The sequence below is a fragment of the Calonectris borealis genome, chromosome 9 (genome assembly GCF_964195595.1).
Source record: "Calonectris borealis chromosome 9, bCalBor7.hap1.2, whole genome shotgun sequence".
Taxonomy (NCBI): Eukaryota; Metazoa; Chordata; class Aves; order Procellariiformes; family Procellariidae; genus Calonectris; species Calonectris borealis.
In genome coordinates this window covers 5,465,677-5,477,576 of record NC_134320.1, presented here as the reverse complement: position 1 = coordinate 5,477,576, position 11,900 = coordinate 5,465,677, and the positions used below count along the sequence as shown (strand labels likewise).

The window sequence follows — 11,900 nt, the reverse complement described above, 5'->3', positions numbered from 1 at the left end:
AGGTGGAGCGGTGCCGGCGCACGCACGGACCGACCCGCCGAGCCCAGCCCAGCCCAGCCCAGCCCAGCCGAGCCGAGCCACGCCGCGGGAGCAGCCCCGCTCCCCGTCCCGCTCCGCGCTCCGCCCGGCCCGGCGGCGCCGCAGCCGGCAGCATCGCGGCGGGACTGCCCGGGGATGCAGCCGCGCTAAGAACAAAAGCCCTCTGCGCGGTCACGCTCCGGGGCTTTAAAGCGGCCCGGCCCGGCCAAACTTGGATCTCTGCCCCCTCCGCCGAGCCGCGGCGGCGTCCGGATTGAACTCCCCGGCGCCTTCCCCGCACGCCGCGGGCAGCGGCAGCGCCTGCGACCCGGGGCTCCTCCGCCTGCCGCCCTCGCCCGCTGCGCGCCGTCCCGCTGGGGCTGCCCGGGGAGGGGGGCCGCGCCCCGGACCCCGCGTCGCCTGGCACCGCGCCGCCCCGGGGACCCCGGCCGCCTCCCCGCCGCGGGACCTTGGCTTTGCCCTTCGCACGGCAGGTGGCGGGGCCAGCGGAGAAGGATGCGTTTCTTCCCGTGGGGATTTTGGCTGCTGTGTGTCGCCTCCGCCCCGGCTCGCGGTGACAGCGGCAGCAAGGCGAGGAGCTGCGCCGAGGTCCGGCAGCTGTATGGGGCCAAGGGCTTCAGCCTCAGCGGCGTGCCCCAGGCCGAGATCTCCGGTGAGTCCCGCGGAGCGCGGCTGGGCGGTGGGGAGGCGACCGAAAGTGCGGTCCCGCCGGGCCGGAGCAGCCCGCGGGGCCGCCGCGGTCTGGGGGCTCCCCGGGCTCGGCTCGGGGGTGCCGCGGGGCGGGGGGTGCGCCCGCGACCCGCCGCTGGAGTTTGTCTCGGGTTGTGGGCGGTGAGAAGTCGGACCCGAGAGATTCCCCCGAGGGCCGGGCACCCCCTCTCCCCTCGCAGCACCCCTCGTAGCCACTGCCCGGGCTGGAAAGGGTCTCACTCCATCGGTGGCGATGCGAACGAAGCTGTGAGAGAGGCGGTGATCGCACCAAGTGCTCAGTGGTGGTTTTCTTTTTTTTCATTGTCTCGTTTCTTCTGTTTTGAGTACAATTGAAACGGTTTCAGGGTTTTGGTTCAGAAATCAGGGTAATGGAACTGTAATGGTTCTGGTGTCGGAGCTGGAAAGTGCCACAAGGTTATGAGAGAAAAGAAGTGGTTTTTCTTAATCTTCTTTTGGATGGGAAACAAGCCTGTAAATGGCATTTGTCAGTTGTTAAAAATGAAGCAGGAGTAGAATGACCCTCTGTCAAGTGTGTAAAGCGCAGAGGAAACCTGAGCAACCTACATCAGAGTGTGTTCTCTTGCCTTCATTCTGGTTTTGGACAAATCTTGGTTGATTTCCTCCTCTTTGCAGAAAACCATTGAAATACCAAAGAATATTCAAGGTCTGGTTTATGTTGCGTTGGTTTTTTGTTTTGTTTTTTTTCTTTTTCTTTTTTCCTGAAAGCTTGGGGGAAATATGCTGAGGTATTGTATTTTTTTTTTTTAATTCTCATCTAAGTTTTGATACATCAACTTGTGACCCATATCTGAGAGCTTTTTCCTCACTTGTGGGAGCATCCTCCTTCAGACAAAGCATAAAACATGCAGGCGTACGTGCCAAAGCCAACCTACAGGGACATCCCAGTAAAATTGCAGTTTGTAGTTCACATCTAAGGTACAGAATGCCTTATGTTGAATATTTTATTGTGTAGTTTTCCAGGGAAACCAATTCATTATCTGACCCATTAATGGAAAAGGCTGAACCACATAAATGTCTCATAAATTGAACAAATTAATACTTTCTTTGTCAAGTTGCAACCAGGAGTAAATTTCCAAAATAAAATGAGCGATCCTTGAAGTTAAACAGTGGGGAATTTCAAAATCATTTGAACATCACTATTAATAGAATAGTAATTCAGTTGAGCAAGAAAGTGGCTTTTTATAAATTTGCATCTAATTATTACAAATGTGAATACATTAGCAGTCACATTTCAAGTGGAAAGTTCTTGGAAGACTAAATGCTTACGAATACTCGTGGAGGTGGCTACAGCATTGTATGCAGGGGTAGTACTACAGGGGCAGTCGTTCAGGATCGCGTGAACTGCGGTTACAAGTATCACGTATCGCAGGTCAGCAGCAAGTAAAGCATATTGTGGCTACAAATCGTTGAGATTCAAAAAGTGACAGAGGACACGAAGATTTCTAGGAACCAGGAGTTTTGTTGCCTACCGTTTGTTGCTACGAGCGTGTACACTGGCAGTCTTAAGCAACAGTAGTTAAAATTATAGTATCAAACTGAGCATCTCTGGCTGTTACTGTAAACAGGGAAACTCTGTAGATAAATGCTATAAAAACTTGAGGAATACCGCATGGGAAGTAATATGAAGAAGTGCTAGGGGGGAAGAAGGTTCCACACATAAACCTACTGCTGATATTATTAGCCTGGTATTTAAAACAGGTAACGGACTTACTGATTTTCGTTGGCAATTGTCACGTGTACCTTCTGACAGATATATATTCAGGAATGCCTATTTCTATTGCTGTAGTACATACCCAATATAGTTAAAGCATTGGTGGATGTTAATACTAACCTCAGAAATGTTCCTAATAAAGTACAGTGTTGTGTATTGTATATGCTTTTTAGCAGTTGTGCAGGTTAGTGCAGAAGTTCATGCCAGTTTTGTTGTCTCCAAAAGGAAGAATCTTGAGACCCTCCTGCAGTATCCCCACATGTAATAAGTACAGAATCGTGCAGTTTATAATTCCGTGTTTTGTGGAAATACTCAATTGTCACTTAAGGCTGGTTTCAACAGCTTTAGTTCAGCTTGCTGACCATGGGGGTTGTAATTGGTATGCAGGGGGTCTTGTCAGGTTACTCCTGATTGACACCTATAAATGCCTACACATCAACAAACAGCAACTTTTAGCCAAGTTAAAAAATGCTGATGAATTTTTGCGGTGGCTCCAGCTTGCCCTGAAGCAAAGGGGAAAACTCATTTCTTAGCCCCAAAGCCTTGTCCCCAAAGTGGTGCTGCCATGCTAGGCTGACCTTGCTCCTGTCTGCTTTGAACTGGCTCCAGGCGCTGCTTGGTGTGTGTTGCCGTCACACCAGCCTGGCACCAGGAGCCAAACCACATGCTGCTTGCACCCCCAGAACTTGACTTCAAAAGGAGCTTAGTAAGCTCCCGTGATGCAGGCTCTGACTCAGGCTGAGATGGCTGTGTTTATGTTGGTTTTAGAATACTTACTGCACGCTTTACACCTTCTAATCTGTATTCTTTGTTATGATTTAAGAGGATTATGAGTAATATAAAGTCTCCACAGCTCAGCAGAAGGTAGTCCCTGCTTATAACTGTACAGATCAGTTAGAGATGCAGTCGCACAGTTATTAGCTGGCTAATAGATAAGCATCTGATTCAGGGATAGACTCTTGGCTTACCAGATTTCTCATGAGCCACCTAGACAGGGGTTCATGTTTTTTTGCTAATGTTATACAATGCCTTTAACATGTCTAAGCACTTTAAATGTGTCGGGTACTATTATTAAGTGTGTTTAGGGAATACGCAAGGTGTTATATCTCACTACTTTGAAGTCAATGGCAAAACTCCCCAACATGAAAGAAGCGTCTGCTCGTATTAGTAATCCTGACAGACGTGTGCCCAGAGACTCTGGTGAAGATTTGCCTAGAAGAAAGTCTCCAACGCTGGAGGAAACGCTCCCTACCCCTCGGGTTTGGGAAAGTTACGACACTTGCTTCCATAAGACATACTAACTTGAGCAAAGTTTTCCTGTGTGTGGGAGAGTGTTCCCACTCACCGGCTGGATGACCTGCACCCCTTTTCTGTGATTGCTACAAAATATGGGCAAACAGTTTGAGAGCTTCCAGTTCTTCTGTTTCCTCTCAAGTCTTCTGGAGGTAGCAAGCCTCAGTTCCTACTTTCTCACGTTCTTGCTACCCAGACGCCATCACCCCATTGCAGGTCCCCTACTCTGGTGACTGAGGGAGAGAGGTGCTCTGCTCTAGGTGTACTTCTCAGTGCCTGCGCTAAGGGCTGCTCTTCTTGGGCTCACAGTGTGGTTTCTGACAAAAGAGAGTGAGCCTACGGGAGAAAGTACTGCATCTCGGGGAGGATATCCAGCTTTGCTGACTTGATGGAATGGCTTAGGATTACTGATGTTGGATGGGTGACTGCTCCCCAGTGTCTAGAGCAGAGAGAGTTCTTTTATGTACTGGAGCAGACTTGAGAGTTGTGATTCGATGTGGATGTGCTTGGACCTTGCTCACTGTTTGGGCTAGGCTTTTGCTTTGGTTTGTTTATTCCCCAGATTAATCCTTCCTAGACTTGGCTCGCTGCTGGGTTGATCTTGTTGAATCGGGTGATGCGTGTAATCCATCAGCGAAAGAAGAGGAGGACACAGAATAAAGGCAGCTGGACTTTGCCAGGCCATATTGCTGCTCATCCAGTCACACATCTCATGAGTATGCTTCCCTGGTTCCTTACCTGAACGAAATCAGAACAATTTTTTTAATCTTTTGGTCCTTTTAGGCTGCATAATTTGATTTTTGTAAGGAAAACATTGTCAAGTGTATGAGTTAGAGCCATTTGGAGGAGTGTTAGCTAAGTAGAGAACAGGTCTGGCTACAGGACGGGACTTGAGGAGGCTTTCGGAGTGTGAAGAGGGTCATGAAACCCAATATTGGAAGACGTTCTAGCAGTTTCAATACAAAAGGCATAAATGCAAAGATGGGCAAACTTGCTTCTGTGGTATGAAGAATAAAATCTGGGGCTCCTCCACTCCCAAGGAAAGATCTTTACCCCTTAATTGGAAGGGGACACTGTTGCTCCAGCACTTCTTGAGGTTGTGGTTATATTTGGTTTGCGGTTACTCAAGACAGATGGGATTTCTCAAGGTTAGCTGCTATATGGTGAACTCCCGAATGCAGTACCAACCCGTTTGCGCTAATGAATTTGTTAAGGGCGAATTGGAATGGCCTTTGTAGCCTGCTTGGTTTGGAGTGCTATTTCTGATGAGGCATAACAGAGGGAATTGTGCCTTTTCCTCCATCTGGCAAGTATATTGGTGCGAATGTTAGAGGAGGCCATGCTTGAACTGTGTATCTCCATTTCTGTTTAACTTAAAATATACATAGAAATTTGCATATTTTACACTTTGTGATTATTTTGTTAATTGGTGACTGCAGAATGTGTGCATACAAAACAATTACGAAAATGAGGTTTATGGAGAAAAATGGGCTCCCTCTGGCGGTCAGTTACGGGACCGAACCGGAGTCTCGGAGGAGCCTGTGTCTTCGCAGCCCCAGTGCTTACCTAAGCCGTGTCTGAAATCTGGAAAGCTTTGTACTTAGATATTTTTTAGAGTTTTTGTGGTCTTGACATTATTTTTAAGAGAATCTGCCTTTCTGTCACCATGATATGGGTGACTAAGCTCTCACCGCATAATTATCCTTATCAGCTGTGTCTGACAAAACTATTTTAACAGCTTCTTTTGTTGGTGAAGCGAAAGCCTGGTATTTTCTTTTCAAAAAAATCTGCATGCATGTATAGCTGGAGACACCCACCACCACCACTGTGTGAAGCTGCAGAGCTCACCTCATCTCTCCTTCTTCTGTTCTTGCCCTGTAGGTGCCCTGCTTTGTTTAAGAACACATGTCAGTCAATCTCTGGATGCGGATGGGTTTGATAGGAGATGTGTGGCTTTTGGCAGGGATTGTGAAACAGTTGGTTTAATGTTCTATTGCTTTCAGTACAATTGCCTCACATTGAGGGGACCAGATAGATATATTCCTCTGGGTAATTTCAATAATTAAGTGTGCTTTGACTTAACCAAAGGCGGGGAGGGACCTGCTAACTTGATTATCAAAAATGTGTATTTAGAGCCAGAGGTTTTATTTTCCTCGCAGGTCCCAGCAATGATAACTGATAACAGAGGGCATGGAGCACCTGCCCATTAGCAGCGGCTGAGACAGGCTCTGCACCCTACCCACTGCTGCCCATCGGACTAGGGAGCGGGGGTTAAGTAGCATCTATTTTTATTGCAGCATCAAATTGCATTAGGCACAGTATGGAAAGTGAAGGCAGGATAAAAGGATGGCCCCAGCCTCAGAGAGCTGTTGGTCTGAGCAATGACCCTGACCCTGCTGTCTGCAGTTGTCTCATGGTGTATGGCTGGGGCAAGTGCTGCAGTTTTGGTCTCCTGGCAGCAGCTCCGGTGTTCCTGTTGCTTGTTTTGTGGGATTGTGGAAGTGAGGAGCAGGGTAGGTGGGAGGGTGATTGGCAGGTGTCACTGGCATAGGGAGAACTTTTGTATCTGCTTTCAGTGTTCAGCTGGAAATATTGGCCAGGAATTTAAGGGGAAAACCAGGGAAATAGACATCCCAATTCTGTGGAAATCTGCAGCCTTCCCTGGGGGAAACAGCTTTAATTTCTGTTTGCTGCTCTGGCCCCTGCTGAACGCAACACATTTCTATATATTGGGTTTCTTTCTTTGTCCCATGAGGTGCTTTTGTGTACATCTAGCAGGTAGGTAGCCTTACGGAGGGGATAGTGTCAAGACAGCATGCTGCTCTGGCGTTCAGCTGGCCCTGCCGGCTCTGCCTAACTTCTGTAACAGGGCATACGTTACCCCCAAATGTGATGCTTGCTTTCCCGCAAGCAGGAAATCGGCAAGCAGCGTCCAAGATGGTATGTGCACGTGTTGCTCCTGCTCGGAGAAGCAGTAACAAAAGCCCCCACAGAGGGTTGTCTTCAGGGAGGCATCCTGTCCTGCAGTGGCAGGGTGTCCTGCCAGGAGCGCAGCCAGCTCCCTGCACTCGCTGTGCTGCGCAGCTGCTGCCTCTGACAGCAGGGCTTGGCTCTAACTGCCTTTGATACATGCACAGGTCCTCCCCTCTCCCCTTCATGTTCTGCGCTGCAGCAGGCGTGTAGCAACCTTTTCGGCTTTTCCCGTGGAACAGCTTCTCTTTTAATTCAGAAAGGAGTTGGACGTGCTACTTCTGGTTGCATGACAGTAAAGCTGAGGAGGGCGCTTGACGCTGACTTTCATCTGCTCCTTCTCAACCTTCTGCATAGATTGAGTCTTTCTGAAGATCCTAAGCGAGTCCCTCCTGGTTTCCACCTGTATGAGTTAGGTCAGAGTTAGGCCATCTTTTTCAGTGCTTCTCCAATACTTACTACCAGGCAAGCTGTGAGAAGGAAGGAGAGGTTCAGTGGGCAGCTTGGTGGGGCAGACACACCACCTCTTGGGTGGTGGCCCAGAGCAAGTCCAAAGAGAGTCTCTTCATCTTTAAATCTTCCTGGAAAAAGTCACATTCTTGCTTTCCTGTCTGTGGAACGAGGATTGACAGTGCCTTCCTGACAGCTGCGAGGGTAACTGCCCATCGTGATGGGGAAGAGACCTAGGGAAGGGAGACCCTAAAGCTTGCGGGAATCCTCGTAGCAGTTGCTTGAAGGTTATTCCATCACGTTTTGTAGTTTGTTTGCACAAAGTTGCTGTAGCTGCCATTGCATCAGGACATTTCCCCTCAAAGTTACAAAAAATAAATAAAATCCAAAACTCTGTGAAAGCAGAAAATTTCCTTTTTTCCCCTCTTACCCATGAAGGATGGACTGCCCTCTCCTGTGATGTCTATATACCCTGACACTTTGTTGCTCGGAATATGTTATATCTGTGACAGGTGAAATCTGTCTTTAAGTAACATTTGATTCCCAGGGAATTGGGTTACCTCCATTGCCAGATTGTTCTGCAAAAAATAACGAAGCTTTAGACTGTAGACACTTAAAATGCTTGTCTATACATGACAGAGCTGTGAGCTGGGTCAGTCACTTCTGCCCAGTAATGTGTTCCCGTTTTACTTGGAATTCTTCAGATATGGAAAACCTTTTTTTTCTTTCTTACGGTTTGAATAAGCAGAATGTGCTGTGACAGTTATTCACAATGCTCTCGCTCTGAGTTTTAGAAAATACATCAATCACAATTGTGTTGACTGTACAGAGATTATAAAACTAATTTAATTTTTTGTGCCTTTTCATATACAGTGCAGCATGAATCAAAAGTACAGAATTACCCAGCTGTTATAAACTCCTATGCTAGAAACATGAGTAAACCAATTTTTTAAATTGCCATGCATTCTTCTGAAGTATTAAAAAAAGAAGAAAACAACAACAAAAAAGTTTTACTGTGGTTTCAGGGAGCAACACGATAGTACTTATGCAGACAGTCAATCTTTTATATGACTAAAATGCAAATACTCTGTGACAAATAGTTTTGGCTTGCAAAAAATTGGTATTTTATAGGATTGTAAAACTATACTGTATAATTTAGTTGGAGTGTTTCCACTAGTTTTGCCCAAGACTCTTGCCTTTTAGCTGGAGCAGACAGGCATATTTCTAAAATATGAATTCTAAAATATGAATTCTTTTAGTTGTAAATTTTGTTCATAAGTAAAAATATAATAAAAGCACTGTCAGAAATTAAGATTAATTTTACATTTTTTTAAATACAGATAAAAAGAGGCTACTTCAGTCTCTTCTGCTCGCAGTTCATGTTGTTGCAGTAAAGTCTGCAGTGATTTGATGGTATAATTGGTCCTGAATTGAGGACCAAGCGTAGCGTAAAGTGAATTTTGTATGAGTGGCAAAGCAGGGGGCTGCTGTATTAGCATCTCTTATCTGTTCCTGCCGTCTCCCCAGGTAAGATGAATAGGTGGAAATCGGGTGCTGTAATTACCATGTGAGTCTGGCAGGAGGGCAGTTTGGTCCTAGTCCCCATCTTGATACAGATTTTCACCATGGAGCTGGAAAAGCCACTTCACCTTGCTCTTTTCAGCAATTTCCTCTACTGTAAACACTAAACTGGAATGAGAGAGCTTGAATAACTGATGAGAAGTTTGGTTTATTAAACTCTAGTCCCTAGATGTAAGAGTGCCTTAAAAGAGAGCAGTGGTCGTCTCCCCTGATGCAGTTGCTCGCTGTGCACAGCTGCATGAGTTTAAAACAGTTGTGTAACTAGTTTAGATTTTACAAACATCTGTTTGGCTTTGTGACAGAATACCAAACAAGCCCTGCAAAAAAAAACCCTCTTGCTCCCCTTTTCATTTGTGGGAGGTCTAATAGAGGCTTCCATGTTGAAGAGGCTGGTATTTTTATTAGAGAGACTCTGGAAGGCCAAACCATAGCTGGAGAGTCATCTGCTGTGAATTTGAGGAAGGGCTGCACAATAGTGGGAACCCGTGGGTAGAAGTCCCACTGACTCAGCCACAGGCTCCCCGGGGCCTGTGCCCCATCCTGTCTGATGGTGGTAGGATGTAGCAACGTCCTGACTGCTTGTGCTTTGGGGGCTTGGTGCGGAGGAGAGATTGGGAAGTGCCTGGCGAGGTCAGAGAAGTGTTCCAGTTTGCTTTTTGCCTTTCATCTGCCACTAGCATGTTCCCTAAACGAATTTAAGCCCAGATAAGCAAAAAGTGATATGATGTTATGTAAATATATGCATGAATCTCTCTAACACATCAGGTAGCGGAGTCCCTGCATGGAGTGGAAGAGTAGGGAAACCCCCTTGTTCCTCAGTGCTGCCCTGTTCCTCAGTACTGTCCTCGGGTCAGTGATCAGATACTACATTACTTCTTCCCAGGTGAGTTTGTGCGTTTGTCCTCTTTCTAGGCTTTGCATTAAGTTGATTTAGAACAGTATGTCTTGGGAAGCTGTGTTTGATCAGTTAATAGTAAACAATAACTTAATTATCTCTGCCTCACGTTGACGCTAGGGGCAGAAAAAGTTTGGATGTGGAAAGTGTGGCTTAAATTATTCTGTGTTTATACGGGGTGATAATATGTGATACCACTTACTGGACACATTAATGCAATGATAATATGTGATACCACTTACTAGACGCATCAAAATGATGTTAGACGTGGAGGGCTGGAATTAGGTGTGGGAGAGCAAAGCAGAGTGCTGTAAATTGCTCTTTAGATTAGGTTTACCTGGCAGGTGTTTTACTTGACTAGCTGCAAGTATGAGTAGTGAGTATAAGCAGTGAGCCAAATCATGCTGGAAAAGAACTTGTTTAGGTAACTGATGTCCAACCTCAGGCATGTGGTGCACTGGTGGCCCACTCTTTGCTTCTCTCTCTCCATGAAGTTTTGCCATGTTGACTGTTGCTCTCTACAGCTACCTGAAAGGAGGTTGTAGCGAGGTGGTGTCAGTCTCTCCTCCCAAGTAATGAGTGATAGGACAAGAGGAAATGGCCTCAAGTTGTGCCAGGGGAGGTTTAGATTGGATATTAGGAAAAATTCCGTCACTGAAGGGGTTATCAAGCATTGGAACAGGCTGCCCAGGGAAGTCGTTGAGTCACCATGCCTGGAGGTATTTAAAAGACGTGTAGATGTGGTGCTTAAGGACATGGTTTAGTGGGACTTGGCAGTGCTAGGTTAACGGTTGGACTCAATGATCTTAAAGGTCTTTTCCAACCTAAACAATTCTATGATTTTGACTTGTGGCAGCTCTGTTCTGTGCCCAAAATACAAACTTTTGCAGGTGCATGGTGGAGATATGCTGGGCTTGTGATGGATGAGAGCATTGTCTGGCCATGTGTCCTGTGTTTACAAACACACACACTGTTGTGCAACTGGATAAGTCATCTGTTGGGTATGATGCGATACCGATGCTTTGATGTAGCATGCACCTTTGTTCTCACAGTGCATAAGGAATCGTTGGTATGGCTTTAAATGTGTCCATAAATGGAGGAATGACTCATCCCAGTCCAAAGCCGGGGCTCCATTGCTTTACTTTCAGTGTTGGTATAAAGGTGACATCGGCATCCAGAACAATTATGTGTTTGAAAAGGATGGAGCATACAGCTATGTCTTTTTGAAAAGCTGACTGCTGCTGTTATATGAACTAACACCATAAGAGAGGTTATGGTTTATCGCCAAGAAACTGGAAGCAACTCATGGGGTTTATATATTTATATATATGTGTGTGTGCCCGTACGTGGGGTGGTAGCTCTGGAAAGGGAATTTTAACAAGCAGCTCTTGAGCCCGTGCTCTGGGAGACGTAGACTGGGCCATTCTTGGCTGGAGGAGGGGATGTGGCCTTTTTTGGGCCTGCTTCTTCCCGGTGCTGCTGGTTCAGTCCCAGCTGTGGAGGGGCTGCTCCCGTGGCAGCTTGCTTGTGCCGCTGTCCCTGTGGGATGAGGTTTCCCTGCCTGAGCTCAGATGTGCAGCGACCTCCCAAGATGAAGGTGAGCAGTTACACGCAGAGCCATGCTTGCTTCTGAGGCATAACTGGCTTGTCCCACCCTGGACAGCAGCATGGAGGACAGTTTGCCATATCCAGGTGTACTGCGCTGTTCGGTTGTGGGATCACTTAAAGCCCCAAATGTTTCCATGCCATGCAGATGCCTTTCGTATCAGGATGGCTGCCTGTCGCTGAGTGGGCTGATTTTGCTGCTCTGTCGGACAGTACATTCAGGGGAAGCCTAAAACAAATGTTGATAGCACTTTTGCAGAACTAATTAAAATGAAATTTTCATTGGTAAATCTTCACAGGTGCCAGCAAATATAAACAAGCAAAGCTTAAGCTGTGACTTTGCTCTTGTTAAAATAAACAGAGAGCAAATACCTTCTGACACAGGGCACATTTCAGTTGTAAACCAGGAAAGCAAGCCACTGCGTTTAAATGCAGTATCACTTCTCCCGCTATCCTGGCTCAGCTGTCTGGGGGCTTGAGTTTTGTCTTAATAAGTAGCACTGCTGCTACTGTTTGTGTGGCACTGAAGCAATCCCCTGTCACAGTCATAAATTAAATATTTTTCACTGTTACCAATACACTCTGTGACAGGGCTTAGGACTTAAATTCCTAAATATATCTGCT

At 46.7% G+C, this 11,900-nt stretch overlaps 1 protein-coding gene across 1 annotated transcript in view; it reads left to right on the top strand.

Annotated features, from left to right (window-relative positions):
- The first annotated feature begins 493 nt into the window (after positions 1-493).
- The window catches only part of GPC1 (glypican 1), a 214,066-nt gene continuing 202,659 nt past the window's right edge, over positions 494-11,900 (top strand). The window contains exon 1 of the mRNA XM_075157618.1: positions 494-691. Coding sequence (XP_075013719.1) covers positions 535-691 — 157 coding nt within the window. The 5' untranslated portion in view covers positions 494-534. The remainder of the gene's footprint in view (positions 692-11,900) is intronic.